Source organism: Falco peregrinus, chromosome Z, assembly GCF_023634155.1.
Source record: "Falco peregrinus isolate bFalPer1 chromosome Z, bFalPer1.pri, whole genome shotgun sequence".
NCBI lineage: Eukaryota > Metazoa > Chordata > Aves > Falconiformes > Falconidae > Falco > Falco peregrinus.
This window is the reverse complement of record NC_073739.1, coordinates 61,324,466-61,349,596: the sequence shown is the minus strand read 5'-3', so window position 1 is coordinate 61,349,596 and position 25,131 is coordinate 61,324,466. Positions and strand designations below refer to the sequence as shown.

Sequence of the window (25,131 nt, the reverse complement as noted above, 5' to 3'; positions counted from 1 at the left end):
AACAGTAGCTGTGATGTAAACTCAGCAGACTAAAGCCTACTTATTCCATTATTCCATGTTTCTGTATTGTACTTTTTAAGAATTACAAATGATGTGACATAGCTCAAGTTAGACTTGTTTCATCATCATGTTTATTTTCTTTCTTTTAGGTCTGTGGTACCCCTGAATACATAGCTCCTGAAGTGATACTGAGACAGGGTTATGGAAAACCTGTGGACTGGTGGGCTATGGGAATTATCCTTTATGAATTTCTTGTTGGGTGCGTGCCATTCTTTGGAGATACACCAGAAGAGCTGTTTGGACAAGTCATTAGTGGTGAGGACCATCACAAAAATCCCAAATTTCTTTGTGTGCTGTGAAACGTTTCGGTTTCTGTTAATAGTGAAGATAGTTAAAACTTTACAGACTAGGTTTTCAAGCTGGTTTTGCTCAGAAAACAACAATTACCATGATACTGTAATACACTATTTGCTGTCAAAGCAATAAGAATAAATTTGGATTAAAAGCTGAATTTACTGCATATTGCTGCTAAGTACAGAAATGCAGTAGCGGTAGAATACAATGGTTAAGCTGCACTGTTTGAAAAAGAAAAGCAGTACTAGTAGAAAAGTAGTGCCACTATGGCACAGTGATTTCAGTCTTTTGTAAATAAATCATACCAGAGCAAAAATGGTTAAAATAAATTTGCATAAATGGGAAAATGCCTCATGGCACAGTGAAGAAATTAACAAAGGTGTAATAAAACGGGAAAACAAATGTCTCCTGAATAATAAATAATGAGAAAGAGAAGGAAACAAATTCAATTCACAGATTGTTAATGATTTCATTGGTGATTGTTGTAGTGTAATGTTGTTTCTGTAGCAGCTGTTCTTCTTCCATTTAAAATTCAATAACCTTTTAGATCTTAACCTGCAAGCTGACCCTAAGTATTGTTATGTGGCTTGTGGCAAAACTGAATGATAATTAAACAGAATTGTTTACTATCCTACCTGCTGTTTTCATAAATTTCCCAGATGCATAGATGTTGAGAGCTTCTATTTATGCCAGAAGTCTAACAGAATGATACCTCTGTTACTGAGTATTTCCCGTACCATTTTATGGTCTGCTTAAAAGGTCCAGTAGCTAAGACCAAAAGAAAACCACCACCACACCACCCCCCAAAAAAACCAAACAAACCACAAACCAAAACCAACAACAAACCTACAAAAATCCGACAGAAAACTAACTGCACTTCTGGTTCCTTATTCTCTGAGAATGCAACAAATCCCCTTTTGCACTTAAGGAGACACTGTATCATCATCTTGCTTTCCTTCATCTCTGAAGTTGAAAGCTGGTCTTGTTTGTAACTGTAATGAAAGGGATTTGCAAGTTACCTCTAGTATATGACCTCTTTATACAACATTCTAGCTGTTCATGGATTTATAACAGTGTTGTTTTCTGATGTGATATGCTGAGGCCTGAGTGGCAAGGAGAATCAACTGTTTAATTAACACAAGCAGCAAATGCTGGCTTTGTTCGGGATGCCTCATGGCTGTGATGCATATTCATGCTTGATTTTCCAAATCAGATTGAAACTGCAGTGGAAGCCGTAGGCAGGCAAACATGGAAATAACTCATGTTTTTATTGCATTTCCAGACACATACACATGTGTTTTTATCTTTATGCTCTCTGACTGGGAGAAGGGAAGGAATAGTCAAAAATTAATGACGAATTCGCACTTTAAACTTTCTTTTGCATGTGGCATTAATTTTACATTTTGTAAAACATTGTCATGTATTACAATCTAGCTGATACTTATGCAAATAACTGTTTGAATGTGTCCATTTATCTTGCAGCAATTATCTGTAGAAGTGTATGTTTGTAAACCTGAGCTATTCCCACTCAGTTTCCCAGACTGTTGGTCAGCTTAGGTTCTTGTTTTGATGTTGACTTGTCAGTTTCTTCTCTTTTATTTTGAATATCCTTACTGAAATCATTCTTACTGTGGATAAGTTTCCTGTGCTAAAATATATGGGCCCCTAGTATTCAACTGTAAAAGCCATGTTAAAGAACCCAAATTATAGCCTAGACTTCAGTTCCAGTTTCTGTGGGTCAAAGTTACATTCTACTTGAAAATCTACCTTAAAGTCTTGCCCCCTCATTTTATGATGCTCCTTCTTCATTGTAAATTGCCTTTCCTGCCCCCAAGTTGTATGAATACAGTTGTGTGAGGCCTCGGTGTAAACTTAAATGCCTGAAATGATCTAGGTTAAAAATAATGCTCCAGAAACAGATTACATGTCATGCCCTTTTATTTCAGTACCTTTCCTTAAACTCTGAAATACAAAGATTAAACTTGTGTGTAGCTTCTGATGAGTATTTCTCCAATAGTGATCATTTTGAAAGAAAGATCTAGATCATAAAATGATAACAAAGTTTCCTAGCTCCCAACATTCTCGTTCTCTGAAGCCAAAATCCTGGTACGTCCCAAGAAACTTAGGCAGTTTTGTCTAAATCTGCGGTATATTACATTTGCGAAGGTAGTTTCTGCTAAAACTCAGACAAAACTTGCTGTGTATGCTGTTACAAAGTTCATGCTCATATTGAAGCTGGTGCAATTTTCCATTGTTTAGATTAAATGAAAGTTGGGCAGAATTTTTATTTAGCCTTACCTGAATACTGCAAGGTTTGATATCTTGACTGTGTGATTTAGGTTAAACTTGTTAGGTTGTGCAAAAGTCTTATAAGAAATCTGTAGAGTGGGGTGGTTCTCCTCTGAAGTATGAGATGCTTGGAAAAAAGCTCCGTTGGCATCTATCTCTTCAGAGCAGAGCACAGTTTCTTGGCCCATAGTCATGGGAGTAGTGACTGCAGTGAGTCTTCTAACGTTAGAGAAGGATTACAGATGTGAGCAGTGACTGCCTGGGTTAGGTCAGCTGCATCCATCTTAACAGCAGTCTGCATGAACCAGAACTAAAATGTAGACCATGATCTTTTTTTGCTGGGGTTGAGGGGTTGCAGGGCAGGCAGGGAGAAGGGACAGCATACAATTTTTTGTGCTAATATTTTGCAATAGTTTTCCATGAGTCAAGCATGCCTGTGTTATGTTGTTAAACGCTGTTTTGGGTTAAAGGATACTACCAAGGAAAATGGGATCATAACAATATGTTCATGGAGTATGTGTAGGGAGTATAAAAATCAGAAGTAGTTGGTATGCAACAGAGAGCAACTTGAAACAGTTTTCTTAATGTGACTTTACTGCTAGCTCACTACAAGAGCTTTCACACAGTGTCTGCTGGATGTTGGGATCAGACATCAGTAATAACAAACAACTTTGTTTTGCTAGATGAAATCAACTGGCCTGAAAAGGATGAAGCACCACCTCCAGATGCCCAGGACCTGATTACCCTACTGCTCAGGCAGAATCCTTTGGAAAGACTTGGAACAGGTTAGGAAGCACTATCTTATATTGTTAGTGTGCTAGAAATAGGTTCTATATTCAACACTGGGAGCTTCTGTTCACCTGTTTGTTTTGCCCAGAAAACATCTGTCAGGGCAAGTAGCATGACAATATTCCATTACAGCAGAGGGTATTTTATAGATTCAGATCAGTAATACGATCCTAACAAGATGATGACTGTCCTTATTTTGGTGAATACATGTGGTCTTTCATATTTACTCTTCTCTTCATTTTATAAATAAACCAGAAACTTCTCAGAGACCCAGTTAGCCATTGGAGGGGGCTCCATGAATACAGTATTAAACAGGGAAATGGAGAAGGGAAGTCAATATACAACTGATCCTTCCTTCTTCCAGAGTATCCTAGCCTGGCAAATCAGTTCCTCCAGGCTTCAGGGTGGGTGATAATACTTGAACTAATTATTCAGAAGTGGCTGAGATTGTGTTACGAAAGGTCTTCTCACTCTCATTCAGCAAGGACTATTGCCTTGCACAAAAAAGAATAAAACCAAAGGAGTGAATATTAAGAAAGTTGATGGGTATCAGTGAGAACAAAAGGTGTCAGCTTATTCCACTGTGGTTGTTCAGTGCTGTGCTGATGTCAGATTCTCCTCTCAAAATGCTATGTGGTATAAGGGGCAGTAAGCCTGCATAGGCTATTGAAAGCACTGTGCATTTATGTAATAGAGTTTACATGTTCATTGATGGAGCAGTATTTATTTGGGAATTTGGTTGAGAGGCAGTGGTGAGAAACATTGCATGTGATTTTTAGTGTATGGGAGCATCAGTCACTGACTGCTATCCCACCGGGCAAAGCACTATGGAAATACAGCAAAAAAGGACTTCTACAGATAAGACCCCAAATGTATAGTCTTATTTATAGTGAACACTGTATGCCATGAATATAAATACATAGGTGGTACTAAGGAAACGAAGTGACAGGTTGAGTCAGCATGACAGCACGTGGAAAATTGTTAGCAAAACAGTCCAGGAGTCACGTTGTGCTGCATTTGTTTAGAGCTAACATAGAAAAGACCTTTAGGAATCAGTTCATAACTGGCCTTACCACAGCCGCTCAGGGGAAACATGAGAGTAACCCAGACCCCAAGTATTTCTGACACAGTCCCAAACAACAGGTCTTTCTTTGGGACATGATGACATTTCTGAGATGAGTGAACTGCGTATCCTTTGCCCCCAGAGCATCTGGGACCTGTGTGAACAGCCCTTAGACTTCAATGTAGTTGATGGTCTAGATGAAGGTGGCATCCAGCAAAGCTTGTTCTCCCTTGCCCTGCATTGAAGAAGTTAAGAGTGAAGGAGGTGTGACACCCCAGTCAGCTTCTCCAGTTGCTGCCTGCTTCATCTACTGCAAAGGGCACTGCTGCCAAGGGCAAAACAAAGAGCCACAACCAGTTCCATTCCCTTGTTTTAAGTATATTCCTTTCAGGAATGTTGTTTCATTGCCAGGATGATTTTTCTTGGTAAACACAGTAATTCAAGACTGTTGCCGTGGGAGAGACTGCATCAGAAGTAGGTAGCAAATTCTGCCTCTTTTGCTACAGCTGGTTAAGGAAGTGAATTGGCTAGAATGAGGCCGGCTTAACTATTGTAACGGCGAGTGCCGCCACACGGAGCACCTGCGCAGCTTGTTTATGGGCTGATTTGACTGTTCAGGACAGAGGAAACCACCTCAAGTTGTGCCAGGGGAGGGTTAGATCGGATATTAGGAAAAATCATTTCACTGAAAAGGGTCATCAGGCATTAGAACAGGCTTCCCAGGGAAGTGGTTGAGTTGCCACCCCTGGAGGTATTTAAAAGACCTGTAGATTTGGCACTTCGGGATGTGGTTCAGTGGTGGACGTGGCAGTGCTGGGTTAATGGTTAAGCTCGATAATCTTAAAAGGTCTTTTTCAACCTAAACAATTCTATGGTTCTATGATTCATGGTCTCTCAAGAGCTGGCAGTCTGAAGAAGGAAACCAGGCTGCCATTTCTGTGAAGCACTGAGGGAGGTTTAGAAACCACAGCAAGGTTTCAAGTGTCAAAGCAACTCAGAAATGGAGACTGCAGTGGGACATGGAAAATAGCACAGTTTATTTCAGGCTCCACCATGCATTTCAAATGACAGCCATATTTATTTAATACATACTAGCTAGCTGCATAACACTCCTTGAAATCTGTAATTGTGTATTTGCTCAGGAGACTTGAGTGGCATAGTCAAGTTGAAGGAAGAGGTAGATTCTATACTTGCTTTAAAGAAGGAAGACGATAGAAAAAAGATGTCTTTGGGTTTGAAGTGTCTGATACCAATCAAGGATTATACGATTCTGACTTAATATCCCATTACTGCGCTCAGAGAAATACTCACTCCTTGGCTAGTGACTTAGAATGAGATGTGATTTTGGTTTCCTTTGGGAAAATTTGGCTTTTATGAATTTTCCTTGGTTCAGTCAGAAGAGCAAAGAACCCAATGCAGAAACTCTGACACTGACTTCACACATTCTGTGATTCTCTCCTGACTTGGCCTTGATGTGGAGGAATTTATGTGCTGTATCAATGTAGTGGGTTGACCTTGACTGGCCACCAAGCTCTTCTGTCACTCCCCCTCCTCAACTAGACTATAGACAGGGAAAGAAAATATGACAAAAGTCTCATGGGCCGAGATAAGGACGGGAGATCATTCAGCAGTTAACAGTCACAGGCAAAACAGACTTGACTTGGGGAAATTAATTTAATTTATTGCCAGTTAGCAATTGAGTAGGATAATGAGAAATAAGAACAAATCTACAAACACCTTCCCCCACCCCTTCCTTCTTCCCAGGCTCAACATCACTCCCAGTTTCTCTACCTCCTCCTGCCAAGTGGCGCAGGGGCATGGGGATTAGAGGTTGTGATCAGTTCATTTACATGTTGTCTCTGCCACTCCTTCCGTCTCACACTCTTCCCTTGCTCCAGCATGGGGTCCCACCATGGAATAGAACTGTCGACAGAACTTCTCCTGCATGAGTCCTTCCTGCACACTACAGTTATTCATAAATTGCTTCAGTGTGGGTCACTTCCACAGGGTGTAGTCCTTCAGGCTCAGACTGCTTTTGCATGGGTCTTTCACGGGATCCCAAGTCCTGCCAGCAAACCTGCTCCATCCTGGGCTTCTCTTCCACGCAGCCACAGGTCCTGTCAGGAGCCTACTCCAGTGCAGGCTACAAGGAGGGTCACAGCCTCCTTCAAGCACATCCACCTGCTCCAGCGCGGGGTCCTCCATGGGCTGCAGGGCACAGCCTGTCTCCCATGTCTTCCCCAGGAGCTGCAGGGGAATCTGCTCCGGTGCCTGTAGCATGTCCTGCCCTTCCTTCTTCACTGACTTTGGGGTCTGCAGAGGTGTTTCTTCCCACATATTCTCACTCCTGTCCCCAGCTGCTGTTGTGCAGCATCTTTTACTCTTGTTACCCCAGAGGCACTACCAGCGCCACTGGTTGCCTTAGCCTTGGCCAGTGGTGGGTCCATCTTGGAGCCAGCTGGCACTGGCTCTTATCAGACATGGGGGCAGCTGCTGCCCCTGCATCCCCCCACTACCAAAACCTTGCCACATAAACCAAATACAACCAAGCTGGCAGAAATTCTTGGCTGCTGCAGGTACTTGTTCAGTTTTTAGAACTGGATTTATGCTTATTAATAACACCCTCTCCCACCTCTACAGGACAAAAAATTCCAGTATGTTGTGGTGTTCTTGTAGTTGTTTCTTAACTTGAAACTGGTATAATTATTTAACACACATAACAAGTAGGCAGTAATCTGTAAAAAGATAAATGGTAAGGTATTTCCTGTAGAGTTGCTTGTTACTGCCATAAAACAAAAAGGAGCTCCTGGTCAGCCAATGGTATTTGCACTGAACGTTAAGAATCATTTTTCATTACTTTCTAATTTGTACTTACTCATCTAGGGCACATATTTATATTTTTTATAATGACCACTACTGCTGCTACATCTGATGCCTCTGACTAACGTGTAGCTGACAGATAACAATTTGTATATGCAGAAAAATAGAAATGTTCAAGGGGGAAAGATGATAAAAGAATGCCACCACTGCTAAAGGAATGACCACAAGTAGTCAGGGACAGGGAGCTGCTCTGAAAGGTTTAGGGGATTCTGGTGGAAATGGGTAGTAAATGTTCCTGCCTGCAGCAACAACTTGCTTTTCCATGATAATTTGCATTTTTTGGCCAGGCGTTTGGTTAATTAACGTCGAGTATTTGGTATGATTTGCTCAGTGTTTTTCTGTGGCTCCCCCAGGTGGCGCATATGAAGTAAAGCAGCATCAGTTCTTCAGGAGCCTTGACTGGAATGGTCTGTTGAGGCAGAAAGCAGAATTTATTCCACAACTGGAGTCTGAAGATGACACAAGTTATTTTGACAGTAGGTGTTTGATGGCACTAAAAGAATGTGATGAAGCCCTGTTTAAATAATCGCTGCCTTTGACTTGTGCTTACTGCTTTGAAAAATCTCCTTTATCAGAATCACTGGCAGCTTGCAATTTCACTGGTGGTTTGACATTTCAGCAGGAATAATCCTAAGAATAAAATTATGCTTTCAGTTAATATTAAAGCTTGGTATCCATCCTTCCTGATAAATTGAAATAGTTTATCTTCCTTGTCTATAGCTCGCTCTGAGAGATACCACCATATGGAAACGGAGGAAGAAGATGATACCAATGATGAAGATTTTAACTTGGAGATAAGACAGTTTTCGTCATGTTCACACAGATTTTCAAAAGTAAGTAAAAACTTCTGTAATGTTAGTATGTGTTATGTACGTAAACATTTTGCTAGTTTTGTAGAGTTCGTAAATGTTAGATATGGAAGAGATGTATAGGGCATTGTTTCTTCAAGAAATGTTGACTGACATTAAGCAAGAATGAAATTAATACCATTAAATCAAAACATGGGAAGATTCTGTAGGAAAGTGATTTCTTGAATCCTTTAGAAGATAATAGAAAATAGTATAAATAGGTTCATGTTTTCTGTAGAAAATTCGTGATAGCATGAGAGAAAGTTTAGGGTGACTGTTCTGTTAAATGCTAATGGGTGTTTCTTAGATGGGTTTCCTTGTACATAGTTTGCATGTTTCTCCAGTTGTGTCTTGGGTATCTTGCAGATGGTGCCATTAAAAAGATTGAAGTACTAGCCTATGGTAACTGTTAATTAAATGACGTTAGACTGAAGGAAAAAAGCAAAATAGTGGTTAGCATGATATAATGTGGGCAGGGAGAGATGTGGATTTGAGGGAGCGATTTGAATGCTGTGAATTGAAGGTAAAGCTGACTGTCCAAATGGTAGTGTACTTCAGTAGTTGAGATGAGAGCTGATTGTTACTGGGCAAGTTACTGGACAAGGGGTGCCAATAGTGGAAGAGTGGATATGCTCAGAAAATACTGTGGAGGGTAAATTGGCAGGAACTAATGGAAGTGGAATGCCTAGTGAGTGTGCTTTTAGTCTTAGTATAGCATCCAGGAGTGATTTTCAAAAGCTTTCCATTTAAAAAGTCCCTTTAACCTACTTTAGGAACTGAGTTTAAAGGTGTATTTGGCAAGTCTGTGTTTGTACCTTGTTTGTCTGTAAGGATTCCTTTAAGGAATTGGTTGATTTTATGTTGGTTTTGCAGTACCATGTATGTATTGTGTCTGTGATAGCATGAAAGAGGAGAGACTGGAATCGTGGATGTAGTTATCCTGATTCTATGTAAACTCCTTATTTTGTCTTGGTGGTATTTTTCAAATTCAGATACAGTCTCTTTGAAGATAACTTGGACAAGAGGCAGGCCCAAACTGAAACACAGGAGGTTCTGTCTGAACGCACGGGAACACTTTTTTACTGTGAGAGTTATCAAGCACTGGCACAGGTTTTCCGGAGAGGTTGTGGAGTCTCCATCCTTGGAGGTCTTCAAAAACCTTCTGAACATGGTCCTGAGCAACCAGCTGTATGTGACCCTGCTTGTGCAGAGGAGTTAGACAACATGACCCACAGAGGTCCTTTTCAGCCTAAATCTGTGATTCTGTGAACTTCTGTCCTTTTAAAAGCTCTGTACCACAGTAATAGTTTGGTTTGTTAATGTCATTACATCTCTAGCTGAGCCTCTCAGACTATAGAATATATGTGACAATTTCTGTGTGCTGTTTAACAGCTAATGATTGTCCAATGTCCAGAGTTTATTTTTTTAAACTTTTTAGTCAAGTAATTTATTCTTAACATCAAAGTCAATTCAGATAAATTTTTCTGCTTTCCACACTTGACTGGTAGACACTAAGTCAGTATCTTAGGGTTAGGGGGTTTTTGCCTTGCTTGGCTTTATGGTTGTGAATTAATCCAAGACATGCATTAAGCCTGTGATGTAGAAACCCCAAGGCTATAGACGATGTTTATACTCTCTTGGTTCACCCAGTGAAATGGGGAGAAAGCTGATGAATTCATAATGAGAAGAGGCATTATTCCTGACCCTGTATGTGAGGAGCCAAGAGAGCAAAATAGGAAAGCATTTTAAGAACACAGACTTTTGGAAATCTAGAAAGGCTCAAGAATTTTGAGATTTGCACTCTGAAATACTGTATAGGTGTTTAGGACATGAAGAGTAGAACCTGAAATGTGCTTTCCTGCATTATCTTTTTGTGTTGAATATGTCAGTGATAAGTCAGGGGGTTTGTGTTTTTTTTCTTGTCTGTAATAGGTATTTAGTAGCATAGACCGAGTCACTCAAACACAAGGTGAGGAAAAGGAAGATGCAGGAGACAAAACAAAAAGTGTAACATTGCCTTCTGTGGAATCTTTAAGCTGGAGTTCAGAATATTCTGAAATGTAAGTATAAGGAGGTGCTGGAAGCAGTCTGTCCTGCTTGCCAGGTAGCAGGCCTCCTCATTTGAATAACTGCATGAGAGTTTGCTTATTTTTAATGCAGACAACAAATATCTACATCCATCTCGTCTGACACTGAGAGGAGCAGGCAGCAACACAGTACTGGTTTGCTTCCAAAGTTAGCCATATCAGCCGAAGGAGAGCAGGATGATTCTACTGGCTTAGTGGGTCAACGGGAGGAACAGGAAAAGCCTGCGTTTGTGAGCGAGGAAACAGTGCAAGATGAACCTGAAGTCACCACTCCAGCAAGTACAATCAGCAGTTCCACACTATCAGGTAATTCACAGGGGGTCTCTTGACTGATGACATTAGAAGCAGTAGCATTCATGGATTTAAGTTGTGTATTTCAGGACTGCTTTAAAAAAAGCCATCCCAAGAGGGGTCTGGTTTGGGCTCAGGCTCAAGCTAGAAACACCTCACGAAAACATGTATGGGAAAGTTTCAACACATTTGGAAACACCAAATGTTGGTGTTTCCCCACAGACTCGGGAGGGCTGCTAGGTAAGTTAATATAACAGTGACTTGACAGTAGAGCCTTTGCAGGATCCTTCTATGGAGAAAAGGATATGATAGGTCATGTGACACAAAGCCAGGTTTGTTTGAAACGTTTAGTTCTTCCTCCATTCAGTGTTGTGGAAGTTCATTACCTATGACAGACTACTACCAATATGGTTGTAATACTGAGCATAGCGGTGCCAGGTATCTTTCTTCTCTGTGGTAGAAAACTACCCAAAGAATAAAAGCAAAATATTATAATTAAAAATATAATTAAACTTAGTGTCTAATGATTTTGGAAAACTTGTTAAGCTGATAGCAACTTATGTAGGCTGGGAGCCTTTCAATTACTTCAGGAGGAGTTCGTATGAAAAATAAATGTATGATTAAGTCCTCTAAGGTGAGAGCTGCATACTGAGATACCAGATTTACTTCAGCTTTTGTCTCTTAGTTTAGTCAGTGACTACAAAAAACGGTTGCTTCAATTAATTCTGTTAATATTTATGCATTCTGTAAGTCTGAAATAATTACTCATATTTCTGTAATGTTGTTTTACGAACTTGTCAACAGAAAGAAAAATTCCTATCTCACAATTGTATGTACCATTTCCTCTCCCTGACCTCCAGTTTTCCCTCAATGTGTTCAACCCTTCTTCTCCGTACAGTTGGCAGTTTTCCAGAGCACTTAGATCAGATAAATGGAAGAAGTGAGGGTGTGGACAGTACAGATAGCACCTCAAAGCTACCCAGTGAAGTTGGATCTCATGTGGCTCGTCAGCGATTAGAAAACACAGAGAAAAAGAAGATCTCTGGAAAAGTCACAAAGTCTCTGTCTGCAAGTGCTTTGTCCCTCATGATCCCCGGAGGTAGATACAAATCTTTTTGTTTGAAATACTGTTATTTATGCATACTTGATGGTTTATGACATAAACGCAAGATTTTGGAGAGTCCAGAATGGATTCTGTGTCATGCCTTTTTTTGGTTTTTTTTGTTGTTGTTTGTTTTCACGTGCACTGCTAGATGGTGCAGTCCATCAACAAGTTGATGTGGTCACATTGCAGCTGAGGGACCTTCTCTGACAGGCAAAAATGTCTCTTAGTGGCCACTACTTTTTGTTCGACCATGTGCATGCACAGCGGGATGCAGGCTTCAGTCCTTGGCCCGTCCTACAGTAGGGGTGTAGCTTACATTTTAAGTAGCTGACTATGTACAGCTTCAAGAATAGCTGGAGGGTGACAGTGACAAGCCCTCAGGGCTTGGCTGTTTCCTGGGATTTCAGCATTAACCCAGTGATGCTGATCTCTGGGAGCCTCTGGTGACTCACATCCAGGGAATAGCACCTCTGCTGTCAAAGCATATCTGCCGTCACATGACATGGCTTGGCATGGATGCGAAACCTGGAATCTTTCTGGGCTGCATTCCTTTGCAGAGCCGTCACACTGTTACAGTCACAAAAATGCAGTTTTATGCTGCTGCAATTGTATTTACATTTGCACAAGCACATAGTGCTTTCAAAACAATGAAATAAAACAAAGCCATAATTGATACTGTTGCCAGAAGTTCTGGTCTTACATGATGTAGCAGAATGTAGAAATGGAAGCTTGGTAAAAACATTGAGTTGCTGTCCTGTATACCGACTAGATATTGTGGTTTAATTATGGCAGTCTTTTATCTATACCTATATATAACTGAAACCAGAAAACCAGCTAGTGCTTTGTTTAGCACTGCTGGATTATTTGGGGGATGGTTTCGGGTGTACAGTAACATCTGCCACCAAACTGATTTTCTTTTCATAATTTTTTGTTAGGAAGAGGCTGAGAACCGTTCTTTCAAAGTCAGCAATTTGTGTGTTTCCAATCTAAAAGGAAAAAGCGGTCTACATATGACGAGTTAGCCCTTGCATTATAAAATACGATTTACACTGCAGGGAAAAAAATTTAGTTCTCAGATCTGGTTGTTGTTTATACTTCTTCACTGAGATACACACTGACTGAGGAGGAGAGAGTGTTCCTGCAAAGAAAATGGTGTATTTTGATGCAGAGGTGTCATAAAACTAAGCACATTCCATGTTGTGTGTCTGTATTTGGGTGTGCTCAGAATGTCTGCTAATGGGCAGATTATTTTCTTCCAGATGTGTTTGGTGTTTCTCCTTTGGGAAGTCCTATGTCTCCTCATTCCCTGTCATCTGATCCTTCATCCTCTCGAGATTCATCTCCCAGCCGTGATTCATCGATCGCTGTTGTAAGTTCTCATCAACCGATAGTAGTTCACAGCTCAGGAAAAAAGTATGGCTTCACCATCCGAGCAATCAGGGTTTACGTGGGTGACAGCGATATCTACACTGTACACCATATTGTTTGGGTAGGTAATAGGTTTTTTTGCTTGTATATAGTCACAGCAAAGTGTGATGATGTATTTGTTTTTTTATTTTTGTACCTATGGTATCTATTTGTTGACAGTTACTGTGTAAATTGTGATGTTGTGCCAAACAAATTTTCTTAGAATGAAATTTGTGCCTGTACATGAGCCACCTTTGGCAGAACTGGTACCTACATACAATGTTGACCTTCTGTGTTCCTTTTCACTTTCGGCATGTTTGGCAATTGTGAACAGCCGTGTCTAAGTACTGTAAACAGAAACTGTTGAAATACATATACATGCCATTTATCAAATTGCATCAATTAAGGCATTCATGGAAGTCAACAGTATTTTACTAGATGCAAGTAGGCTGAGCTCAAGCACTGACTTTCTTTTGTGTAGAAATGTGCAAATCATTTGGATTTGTGAATACCTTTGATTCTATGGCACAAGAAAAAGATTGACTGTCTTGAATAAATCATGTATTTTTCATCCTCTGTTTGCTGCTGATCTGAACAAAGTGAGAGACAGGCTAAAGACAAAGGCAGCAGTTCTTGCATCTCATTAGTTATCAACCTCCATAATTGTAAAATAAATATACATTTATGTAAATAAGTATATATTAATTTTATAATATAGTTGATAGCAAATTACATTTCATATAGTTTATACATACAGAAATTGTGTGTTTAAAATATTTCAACTTAATATATAATATAAACATTTATAATATTTATATATAAATACATAATAAAATTTAAACTTAAAAGAATTTTGACGAATTGATCACAACTATATAAAAAGCATTGAAGTTCTGTACAGTAATTTGTTTTAAATAGGTATTCTAGGTTTTGAAGTAGCCGTGCTACTGATGTGATAGTGTGTTACTCATTTTTCAATCATGTTGTTTACCTCTCAGAGCTATTAATCTGTCAAGAACATTGCATCTTGAGAGTGGTGTACATTTAATTGATAGTGGAATAAATTAAAAAATCGGATTTGTTGCCACTGGCATAGCACCACATCAATGAAAGGAAGGGAAGAAGACGGTACACTGCAGTAAAAGTGAAACCTTGGCTTTTTTCCAAATACTATAAGTTTCGGGGGGGGGGCGGGGGGGGGAGAGCTCTGTAAGCACTGTAGGCTTCAGTAATGGTTGCATGACTTAAAAGTCTTCAAAAGTTGTTTTTAAGGCATAATAAATTATTTAAGCCACCTGCAAAATAATTCAGTTTGTTTTGGTCTTTTTGTCACCTTTGTGCTGCGCTCTTCCCTCTAATGGGCAGCCTGGTGAATTTGAACCAAATGAAAACAATCCTTAGCTATATGGTAGAGTTAATTTTTATCATCGTTAGGGTACTGCATGTGACTGCTGCTTTAATTACATAGTAACTGGTGCTGAGAAATGCTAACTTCATTCATTTCTGTAATTTTGCCATGGGGATTGAATCACCCCTTCTTTATCATGCATGAAAACTGCACTGCTATACAGAGCTTACTTAATACCAGCAGCAACAGGTAGTCTTTCATTGAGCTTTGAAACCATTTCAGTCCTGTGTAAGTACAAAGTTTGAGTAAGTAGTTGGTGGTGAAACGATTGGTCCAATTCTTCTTTTCTTCCTTTATATAACCTGTATATCTGTAAGCTTTCTTCATTGCCAGCTGCTTTTACAGAAGGAGTTTGTTAAACAAAGCCTGCTTTTGAAAGTATGAAGGTTAAACAGGAGTCCATTTTTTGTATATTCTTTTCATCTCTAACTTCCAGAATGTAGAAGAAGGAGGTGCGGCTTACCAAGCAGGCTTAAAAGCTGGAGACCTGATTACTCATATCAATGGAGAGCTGGTGCATGGTCTTGTTCACACGGAAGTCATTGAGCTGCTGTTAAAGGTAAGTCTTGGAAAACTGGGATACAAAAGCACTTGCTGTTTTCACCAAGGATTGAGGGGGTATGTTTCTTTCAGACATCAGTTACCACATTTTGTGCTTGTCAAATACAAATGCTAAGCTACTGTTGCACAGATCTGGAGAAAGATCAGTGACTTCATATACCCTGTTATGATTTTAGTTTCTCCAAAAAAACCTGGCACTGGTGATGACATAGCTGAAGTACATTTGAGGCACTGACACAGAGATACCTGTCTCTCAAAAAATCTGACTTTTTCAAGCACTTTTTTGAATTCCCCCCATCTTCATCAGGTAATGTGTTGCAGCACTTTCCAAACCATCAAGCTGCAACAAGGTCTTTGGCTATCTCATACAAGCACACTCTTCATGCCAGTCCCTCTGCTGCCTTTTCCTCATCTCTCCTCATCCAGGGCGTGTGCTCTCTCTTCTCTTGCTTCTTCCTCTCCCCGCTTCCTCCTCGGCGGCTCTCCCTTCACTGGCTCTCAACCCCTTAACAGAACAGCCACAGCTGCACCTTATCTACATCGGCCAACCTGCCGCCCTTGAAGCCAACCCGCAGCTGTATATTATCAATGTTAATTAACCCAGCTTCATTCCTCTACAGGGAAATACATAGAGCCGAGGAAAGATGGAAAATACACTTTTCCATAAGTCTTTATTTTCCTTCTCTGAAACCAGGAGGAATTTTTTTCCAGTTTTGCAAGGAATGTATAGCAGAAAATTCTGTAATCTTAGGCAAGTGGGTGTGCAGTTGTTTTCTGTGTTAGATACAGAAAAAGAGAAGCATGACAACTCTGCACACTACATACAAGAGTAAATTCAAAATGAGAGATTGTTTATCCCAATGTGCTGTATTATAAATTAATCTGGGCAATTGGAATTCCTTTGAAAAGTTTTTCATTGTAGTGGTATACAGCGCTGCACAGGAGGTACGGATTTTTAAAACATAAGCATGGAATCATTACAGTTGGCTTTATTCATTGAGTCATCTGTTCATGCAGGCAGTCCTAAAAAGCTTATCTTAATTATATTTGTTACCTCTTTTGAACAAGGTAAGGGATGGTTTGGGACTGATAACAAAAATTAAGTTTTCTCCTCCATGTCATCATTCTAAGAGTTTGGTATCCTGAAACTTGAATGGCCAGTGAGTGGACCACTGCACAGTGACAGCTGTTCTTTTGGGAAATAGGATGTTTCTGTAGAAGCTTCCATCTTGAAAATTGCAGTCTTGGTCAATCCTTGGTCTCCTCCTGTCTAGCTACAACGGGAATTTCTCCCTGCCCCAAAGCTGGAAGAGGGGCGGTTTAGGAAATCTGGCAGAATTTGAGATTTTTCCAGTCACTGTTTATCTATATACATTAGCCTGGCAACGTCTGCATAGGGCTCCCTACACTGCCAGCTCTTACTCGTATGCTGGAGTTCTTTATTGTGGCGTTCGTGTTTGTGGTGTAGCTTTAATTTAAGGCGAAGTTGTCTTGTATTACTCACACCTAAAGGTTCCTCCTCCATTTTGGCAGAGTGGTAACAAAGTCTCGGTAACAACCACCCCTTTTGAAAACACTTCCATCAAGACGGGACCTGCCAGGCGAAACAGCTACAGGAGCCGAATGGTCAGGCGCAGTAAGAAAACCAAGAAGAAAGAGAGTTTAGAGCGGTGAGTAATCCTTTTGCTTCATGGTGAATATGTTCCCTTGTGTGTGTATACATAATAATTAAATATGAAGTTATTACAGTTCTCTCTTGTCTTCAACATAAAGATTACCTTCTTCTGTGAGATCTTATGGTTGTAACCCATCCTTCTAATCCTGTTTTGCCTAAATCTGTTACAGTAACCTTTAAGTATTTTGCATGACACAAACATAGATATGGTGAAGAAAGTAAGTAACTGAGGTTACATCTTAATTTGGCTTAAGTATATTTTTTTGTACTTGTTCCATTAAACTTTCTAATGCTAAGTTTATGGGAATTTTTAGTTTGATGATAAGCTGAATTTTATTTTGTAAATACATTGCTAGTACTTTATAGATATTGCTTCAGTTTTCATGGGCTCTTAAAAAAAGTGACGATGTATACTCACAAGGAGCTAATCGTTCTTCTGAAATACAGGGAGTAAATTTTAGTACAAATAGATTTAGTTACAGTATCTATCCCACCTATTTGCAAATCAGGTTATTTTATAAACGCTCTGAAGTGTGGTTTGCTTTCATTTAAATAGGTTTAATATTTGCTTTTCTCAGGATAACAGGAGAGAGAAACAGTGTCAGCTTGCCAGAGTTGCCTGTGGTAACAGTATGTTCTGTGCATCTTAACTGCCAATTAATGCTGTGCTCTTTTCGCACTAGGAGAAGATCTCTCTTCAAGAAGCTGGCCAAGCAGCCCTCGCCTCTTCTTCACACCAGCAGAAGTTTCTCTTGCCTGAACCGATCACTTTCATCAGGGGAGAGCTTGCCTGGGTCTCCAACTCACAGCTTATCTCCGAGATCACCTACCCCAAGCTACCGCTCTACTCCTGATTTTCCATCTGGTGAGTGTGAATGAGTAGAGGGCAGAGGAAAAAGACTTGAAGTGTATTCTACTTCTTATGAACTCCCCAGATCTGTTGCACTCTGCTAAGACTAGTCAGCTTGGACATACATATTCATTGAAGAGCTGGTTTCTGTCTGGAAAAGGGAAAAAGATTCCTGATGGCAGATCAAAGCTGTTTTCATGACACAGAGGCACCTAAAAGGGAACTGTCCACTAGGTTTGTCCCAGTGTTTAAATCCAAGTCCAGTGTCTGTAAGTTGAATAACTAATAATCCCAAGTTTGGAGTAAAAGGTAGAAGCTTCTCCAGGAGGGACTGACTGATACAAGAATGGAACCGAGGAAAATATTGCTACACAATGGAGCTAGCATGGGCACTCATGAATGCAGTTATATTGCTGAGAAGATTGGTTGGGTGCTGGAATAGACATCTTTCTGGCTCTTAAAAGCCTGCCCTTTTTTCTTGTTTTACTTCTGTCATTATTTTAGTGTGCACTAAAGGTGTCTGCTGTGGTACAATCCCTAGGCAAAGACAGATTATTTGGAAAGCCTTAATCATTGCTTTGACGTGCCAGAAAGTATTAGCTATTCTGTTTAAATAGAAAGAAGCAGTAATTAACAGGGGATGAAGCAACAGAGGGAGAAAGGGAGAAATAGTAACATAACTGGAATGATGAGGGCTTTACAGCCTGGTCACTCAGAACCTTCCAAATTTTGGAACATTGTGGCAGCAGATGGCACATAGGCCTTTCGGACCAGCAAAAGTTCTGTGTCTCCCAAAACATTTAGACAAGATTAAAAATACCTTGCTAATCTTATGTTTGGTTTGTTTGTTTGGGTTTTTTTATAGGTACTAACTCTTCCCAGAGTAGCTCGCCTAGTTCAAGTGCTCCCAATTCTCCGGCTGGTTCAGGACACATAAGACCCAGCACCCTTCATGGCTTGGGTCCGAAGCTTGGTGGGCAAAGATACAGATCGGGAAGACGCAAATCAGCTGGCAGTATTCCTCTTTCTCCTCTTGCAAGGACACCTTCTCCAACACCCCAGCCGACATCCCCTCAGCGATCTCCTTCACCGTTACTAGGACATTCACTTGGAAATACAAAAATAGCTCAATCTTTTCCTGGCAAAATGCACTCCCCTCCAACTATTGTAAGGCATATTGTTAGGCCAAAGAGTGCAGAGCCGCCAAGATCTCCGCTGCTGAAAAGAGTCCAGTCTGAAGAGAAACTTGCACCCTCTTATGGCGGTGATAAGAAACACTTATGTTCACGAAAACACAGTCTGGAAGTGACCCAAGAAGAAGTGAACAGAGATTTGTGTCAAAGGGAAATAACTCTTCAGAGCTTGGAGGAGAATGTATGTGACATGCCATCACTTACACGAGTCAGGCCTGCAGAGCAGGGCTGCTTGAAACGACCCATCTCCCGAAAATTAGGTAGGCAGGAATCCATCGATGAGCTAGACAGAGAGAAGCTGAAGGCCAAGGTAGTTATGAAAAAGCAAGATTTTGCTGAAAAAGCAAATGCTGCTATACATGAACCTAGCAGTGAACCAGAAAATCCCAACACCTTAAGAATGGAAGAAAGAGACAAAAAAGCATTCCAGAAGGTATTAGAGAGATCAAATCAGTTTGAAACAAAAATTGTTGCTTTGGAGACCCAGTCAGCTGGTGGTATACTCAAAGACACTCTTCAAAAGAATGTAAACTTGAGATTGAATGATGGTGTTGCTTTAGATGCACAGATGTGTCATGGGCCTCTGCCTAATGAACTCAGTCATATTTCTTACGACTTCAAAAGAATTTCCCCTCCGTGTACACTGCAAGATGTGCTACCTCAGTCCTCTGATAGGATGCTAAGTGGAATGGGAGAAAACACAGATAAAAATGTATCAACAAAAGAATTTGTCAAATTTGAAAGATTAGATGGTAAACTTGCAAATATTGATTATCTTAGAAAGAAAATGTCCATGGAAGAAAAAGATGACAGTGTCTGTCCAGTGCTAAAACCCAAACTGACATCAAATGTTCATGAATGCCTCCAACTTAATACTGGAAGACCCACGAACATACAGCAGGACTCCACTGCAGTTGCCGATGGTAGAACATTTATCAGCAGTGCGCATGCTGCTCAGATGAGCTCAGTTTCTTTTGTTCCTCTCAAGACCTTGAATGGCCGCGCAGATGTGAGTGTGGAAAAATCAGCCCTTCTTTCCACTGAGGCTCCTGTCAGAAAAAGTCCATCAGAATATAAACTGGATGGGAGGTCTGTTTCCTGTTTGAAGCCAATAGAAGGCACGCTCGACATTGCCTTACTTTCTGGTCCTCAGGCATCAAAGACAGAACTGCCTTTGCATGTGCTGCCAGAAGGACAGACCACCAGCAGTGGTGGGGGATCTACTAAACCCACAGCACTACAAGAGAGTGGTGGGAAGGCAGAGCTGGCTGGTCAGAAAGAGCAGTTGCCAAGCTGTTCAAAACCTGACAAAGTCACTGTATCAGAGCCTCAGGTTCTGCAATCAAGCAAGAGTTCTCCAAAACCAACAGTCATCCCTGTGGCTGCAGAAGTAGTGACAGAGAAAAAGGTGTCTAGTCACGCTACTAAAAGCCATATTGCTGTTACTGAAGCTGTTCAAAAGAAAGATACCTCCCCTTCAAAACAAAAGGACAATTCAGTGGAGGCAAAGTCTTGTGTTACTCAGAGTGTTAAAACTACCCAAATGTACTCCAAACTTTCTGCTGTCCAAAGCACTCCTGAAAAAGCTGTAGGAAAAGAGAAGCAAATAAAAAAGGAATTACCTGCCAAACAGCCAGTAGCCCAGAGAAGCTGTGAGCCTATCCCTGCAAAGGTGGAGGTGATCAGGGAGTCATCTCTGAAGGTACCTGTCTCGGATGTCCTGATAACGAGCTACATCAAAAGCAATGAAAAAAATTGTGCTGATTTTGCCCTTCCACCTCAGATGCAAGGAAAAATGCACGCAGCTGGCCCTAGGGCACAGCCTAAAGATGGCAGAGAATCACTGACACAGCTAGGCAAAGATGATGGCAGTGTTGCTAGTAGTTCTGTGGAGAAGGACATAACCAAGCAGAAAGTTCTCAGTGAGTCTAAGAAAGTTACCATCGCAGAGTCAAAGAGTGAAGCTCTTCCATCCAAAGGGCCCATGCGGCCCTTAACAGATACTGATCCTAAAAATGGGAAGTCTGCACTGGTTTCCTCTGTGCAGAAGGACAGTGCCAAAGATTTAGGAAAGAAAGATCAGAAACAGCTCACTGACATAAGGCTTCAAACTACTGAGAGAGAGCAGTCGAGCCCAGTTAGTCGGCAGCAACTTAACACTTCAGGCTCCTCTGCTGTGAGAGACACTGTAAGCAGAAACTGTGCTGTAGATGTTCAGATAGGTGTTCAAGAACATGTGAAACCTGCTGCCACCTGCGTGGAAAGCAGCAGTAATAAACACAAGCCAGACTCTGACACAAGTTCCTCTAAGGCTAAGTGCTTGGATAAACAGACACTGTCTCAAAAACCATGCACTCCAACTGTAAAAGAAAAAGAAACTATTATTCAGATGTCTACCAGCTCCCGGAAAGATGGGAAATATGCCAGTAAAAATGTTGTAGATCCCCTTTCTTCTGTCTCAGGCTCTGTTAGAAAAATGAGCAATGAATATGTGCAAGCCGAAAGGCCTGTGAATTTGGAGCATAGCTCAGTAGCCACCCTCCGAATAAGCAGCATCACTCCTGACATCAAACCCAAATCCTCTTCTGTCACCCCAGTACCAGCAGGCCCAGAGAGTTCTAAGGTGCAGAGGCAAGAACCAGCAGGCTTGGGGGAATCTGTTGATCAAAAGCAACTTCATCTCACTGAAAAAAACCCCATGTCTCCAAAGTTTGCCTCTGTGAAGGACGGTCTCTTGCTGAGCAAACAGGCAGACAGAAGTCCTAGTAATGAGATGATCTCTGCAGACAAAAGACCCGATGGAAAAAAAGGCACTGACGCACTTTATGTTCAGCTCGACAGTGGGAAGGTAGAGCCTACCCTTTGCCTTGCAAACTGTGATGCCAGAGGGAAAGGAGCAGAAAAAGTGACCACAAGTAGCAAAAGCTCTCAAGATTCAAAAGGGAAGGGACAAGTTAATCAAAAACAGCCAGAGGATGCAAATAAGCAGACTGCAATAAAACATTCTTCGGTTGCCAGCGGGCAGAATTCTTGTCATGTGGCTGCAACACCAGGAAAGCCACTGACCTGTTCAGCCAGTTTCTCTGAGTGTAGACAAGAAGTACCTGTTTTGTCTTCAGCGAAGAGCAGTGCATCCTCAGCAAAGGTTAAAGCAGCCTCACCTGAGCTTCCTGCAACCTGCAAGGAGGTAAACAAGAAAAGCGCCTCTTCTGCAGGGAGCGGTAGAGCAGAAATGACTAAAAGTGTTTCACTGCTGGCCTTGCACAGTGCTGCTGTTGTAGTAGAAGCCCACCACCCTGCTTCAAACCCTGGGGGGAAATCTGGAAATCTGGAAAAGTCGTTTTTTGTTAACACTGTGGATGGAAAGGGAAAAGATGCTGTTCAGGCTCAGCAGTCTGCTTCAAGAAAACAGAATGTAGGTAAAGATTTGTCTAGATCAGCAACCATACCTGACCGCCCTAACGCACTTTCTGATGACAAAGACTCAGCTCGGCAGCGGCGAGGAAAGGAGACTTCACGGAGCAGTCCTCACAGGAAGTAGCTGTAAGACCTGGCAGGTGTGAATTAAAGACTAGTTGAAACAATTTCAATATATTAGACTGCCTTTAAACCAGCACTGTGTCATGTCTTTGTGTGCAGCAAAGCTTTCATGTCACTGAGGAGGGAGAACAGGGGATATATAAAGAGAGGACTTTTTTTCAAAATGCCTTCCCAATTGTAACCGGCAAAACTGTTACCATATAGTATTTGTACAAAAATACCTTTACAGCTGAGAGCTGTTTAAGAAAAGATTTCCTCTGTAAATACCTAGCAATGTGTTTGGGGGTTGAATGTAGCATATATACTTTGCTGCTGATTGCATTGTTTACTTTCTCCTTCTTTAGATAGTTGCATTGCCACTTATTTGCCATATTCAAATAATGAAACCAAATTACTAAAACTCAGACCTGGCATAGACATGCACAAGCATTGGTCTAACTGGAAGACAAAACCGGCCTACATTCTTACTTACTAAAAATCCTAGCTAGAGGATAAAAAAAATACTACTACAGAATAAACACAGTGGCTTATTGTAAGTTTTTACATGTATTTTTAATAATCCAATTTTGATAGTACTGTACCTGAGTGACTGCTTCACCAGATCTAACACTAGACCCTACTGCATCTCCCTGCCTCGCAAAGCCTGGCTCTTGGAGTAGGTGTTGTTAAAGCCACGGGAGGACCATTTGGTTTTCAGGGCATCCCAGCAAGAGCCATGTTCTCTGGTGACATGGTGGTTCTCATCTTTTTACTGGGAGTGTGTTCTGTGACTTGCACCTCAGACAAGGCTCAGACTCTGAAGCATAAGTCATGTGCTTATGTTTTGCTGCAGTCCTCTCTTGAGCTCCTTGAGCTTTTTTAAATTCAGACCTTTACAGTGTGAGGCACAAGTATAAGCACATGACTTGCAGTACTAGTATGTCATCCCTGTTTTTAATACATTTAGAGAATATGTATTACCATGGTGTATAGATCTGCATAAATAGCTTCATACAGCGGTAGCTTTTTTCTATTTTATGATAAGGTATAAAGGAAAAAAAGTTTTCATACCATATTCTAAAAAGTTCAGGACATCCAATACATCTTAATACATAGCTGGGGCCTTATGTTGTAAGCTAACTTGCTGTTTTTAGCAAGTAATTCTGGGTTTCATACTCATTTCTAAATGCATTGAGTAGCTCCATACATTTCATAACATAACCTTTTTATTTGTATGCAAAAAAAGTAAATACTGTAATTATCAAATAAGCATTTTGTAACAAAGGAACCTGTTGGAGCTATTTGGTGCTAGAATGTGAGTGTCTTTTGACTTTTGCTAAGCCTTATTTAAATTTTGTATACTGTGGAATATGTAGACTTTAATCATTTTAGTGTGGAGGTTTATTTTGAAGAGTGAAAGGTAAAATTTGAAATACGTGCAGAAGCACTACAACTTAACCCTTGCATATGCATGGGTTTTAATGATGGGGATCAATAGAACGGTGTTTTTGCTTATTCCTGTTATCTGTACAAACAATAGAGTTAGGCCTCTACCTGTTTCATCAGGATTTATGGATGTCTTTCTGTGTCAAAAGTTAGAAAATCTTTCATACAAGCACAGTGTAATCTTGACTTGGAGGTTTGTATGACAACTGACAGAGTGCAGAATTCATTTTCCTCTGGTGAAAACTTTATTGTACTGATTAGTTGACTTGGATTACAGCAAACCTGTCATGGAAAGGTAATACCACAAACAAGTCCTTCTGATTTTTCATGTGGCACCAGAACATTCATACTGCCTTTGATGTGTTCACATTCACAGAGGAGCTAGTGAGCAGTGGATATTTTTTGAGCAGTTCTAAAGATAAAATGGTCTCAACATTTACAGTTCATCTGTGCTTTGGCAGTTACTACAAATGAATGCTAATGCACTTTGAAGTAACATTTCTGTCTGGGAGGTATTTCCTAGTTCACAGTCTTCTGCATTTTTCAGCTATCCTCTTGTTTCCTTTAAAGCACATCTAGTTACTTGTTTATGGTAGACCTTTATGTATATTTTGTATAGTTCATTATCACTTCTGACAAATAAGTTCTTTGCATTTTGGAAGTGTAACAGTGCTTAGGCTTGTGTTTATGTAGTATATGTTTGGTGTTTACCTTATCAGTGAGCTGTTAGAGATCCTCCTGCCAGTGTTCTATTTGGTTAGTCTTTATGTGATTGTAGATCTGATGTGTTCTTTTGTAGACTTCCTCTGTAGATTCCTCAGCTGACAGGAAAAAGAGGAGGAAAAAAAAAAAAAGAAAACATTGTTAGGGTCTGTGCAATAAAGTGTTTGCAGTCTTATTTTCTCTAAGAAACTCCTTATGGATGTCATAATTGTTATATATTGAACACGATTATTTATACTTATGCAGTTGCATAACAATGAAATAAAAAGTCCGCATGAAACACTGTTGTGTTAGCATTTGAACTGCTTTTATTCCTGTAACTTAAGGCACATCTCTGCTCTGCTTGGAGGTGAGTGATTGGGTTTGTTTTTTTCCCTCTGGGGCCAGCTCAGTGCACCCCTTAAGGCACGTGCTGGCCAAAGAGCTTGCATCAGGCAGTGCCATGTAGTCTGTAGGTGGAGGGCGGCTGCGTGGCTGAGTATCTTGTCTCAGGCAGTGGCTGGAACCACTGCTCTGCTGTTGGGTAGCAACAGGGCAGGACTGTTGATTTTCATCTTTCCACTTCTTGCAGAGGAGTGGTGTCTTAAAGTACATGTGCTTTTACTGTTCCCTTGCCGGTAGTGCTGCACAGCTGCCCAGCAGG

At 40.7% G+C, this 25,131-nt stretch overlaps 1 protein-coding gene across 5 annotated transcripts in view; it reads left to right on the top strand.

Annotated features, from left to right (window-relative positions):
* MAST4 (microtubule associated serine/threonine kinase family member 4) overlaps nucleotides 1–24,768 on the top strand; it is a 274,327-nt gene extending 249,559 nt beyond the window's left edge. For 4 of the 5 annotated variants that reach the window (XM_055791201.1, XM_055791200.1, XM_027791261.2 and 1 more), the window contains 12 exons: nucleotides 150–315; nucleotides 3,327–3,428; nucleotides 7,729–7,851; nucleotides 8,096–8,208; nucleotides 10,156–10,283; nucleotides 10,384–10,616; nucleotides 11,500–11,700; nucleotides 12,966–13,195; nucleotides 14,958–15,080; nucleotides 16,616–16,752; nucleotides 17,441–17,622; nucleotides 18,473–24,768. In XM_055791201.1, coding sequence (XP_055647176.1) covers nucleotides 150–315; nucleotides 3,327–3,428; nucleotides 7,729–7,851; nucleotides 8,096–8,208; nucleotides 10,156–10,283; nucleotides 10,384–10,616; nucleotides 11,500–11,700; nucleotides 12,966–13,195; nucleotides 14,958–15,080; nucleotides 16,616–16,752; nucleotides 17,441–17,622; nucleotides 18,473–22,341 — 5,607 coding nt within the window. In that variant the 3' untranslated portion in view covers nucleotides 22,342–24,768. The remainder of the gene's footprint in view (nucleotides 1–149; nucleotides 316–3,326; nucleotides 3,429–7,728; nucleotides 7,852–8,095; nucleotides 8,209–10,155; nucleotides 10,284–10,383; nucleotides 10,617–11,499; nucleotides 11,701–12,965; nucleotides 13,196–14,957; nucleotides 15,081–16,615; nucleotides 16,753–17,440; nucleotides 17,623–18,472) is intronic. The other variant, XM_055791202.1, reaches the window with a different exon arrangement.
* The last annotated feature ends 363 nt before the right edge of the window (nucleotides 24,769–25,131 follow it).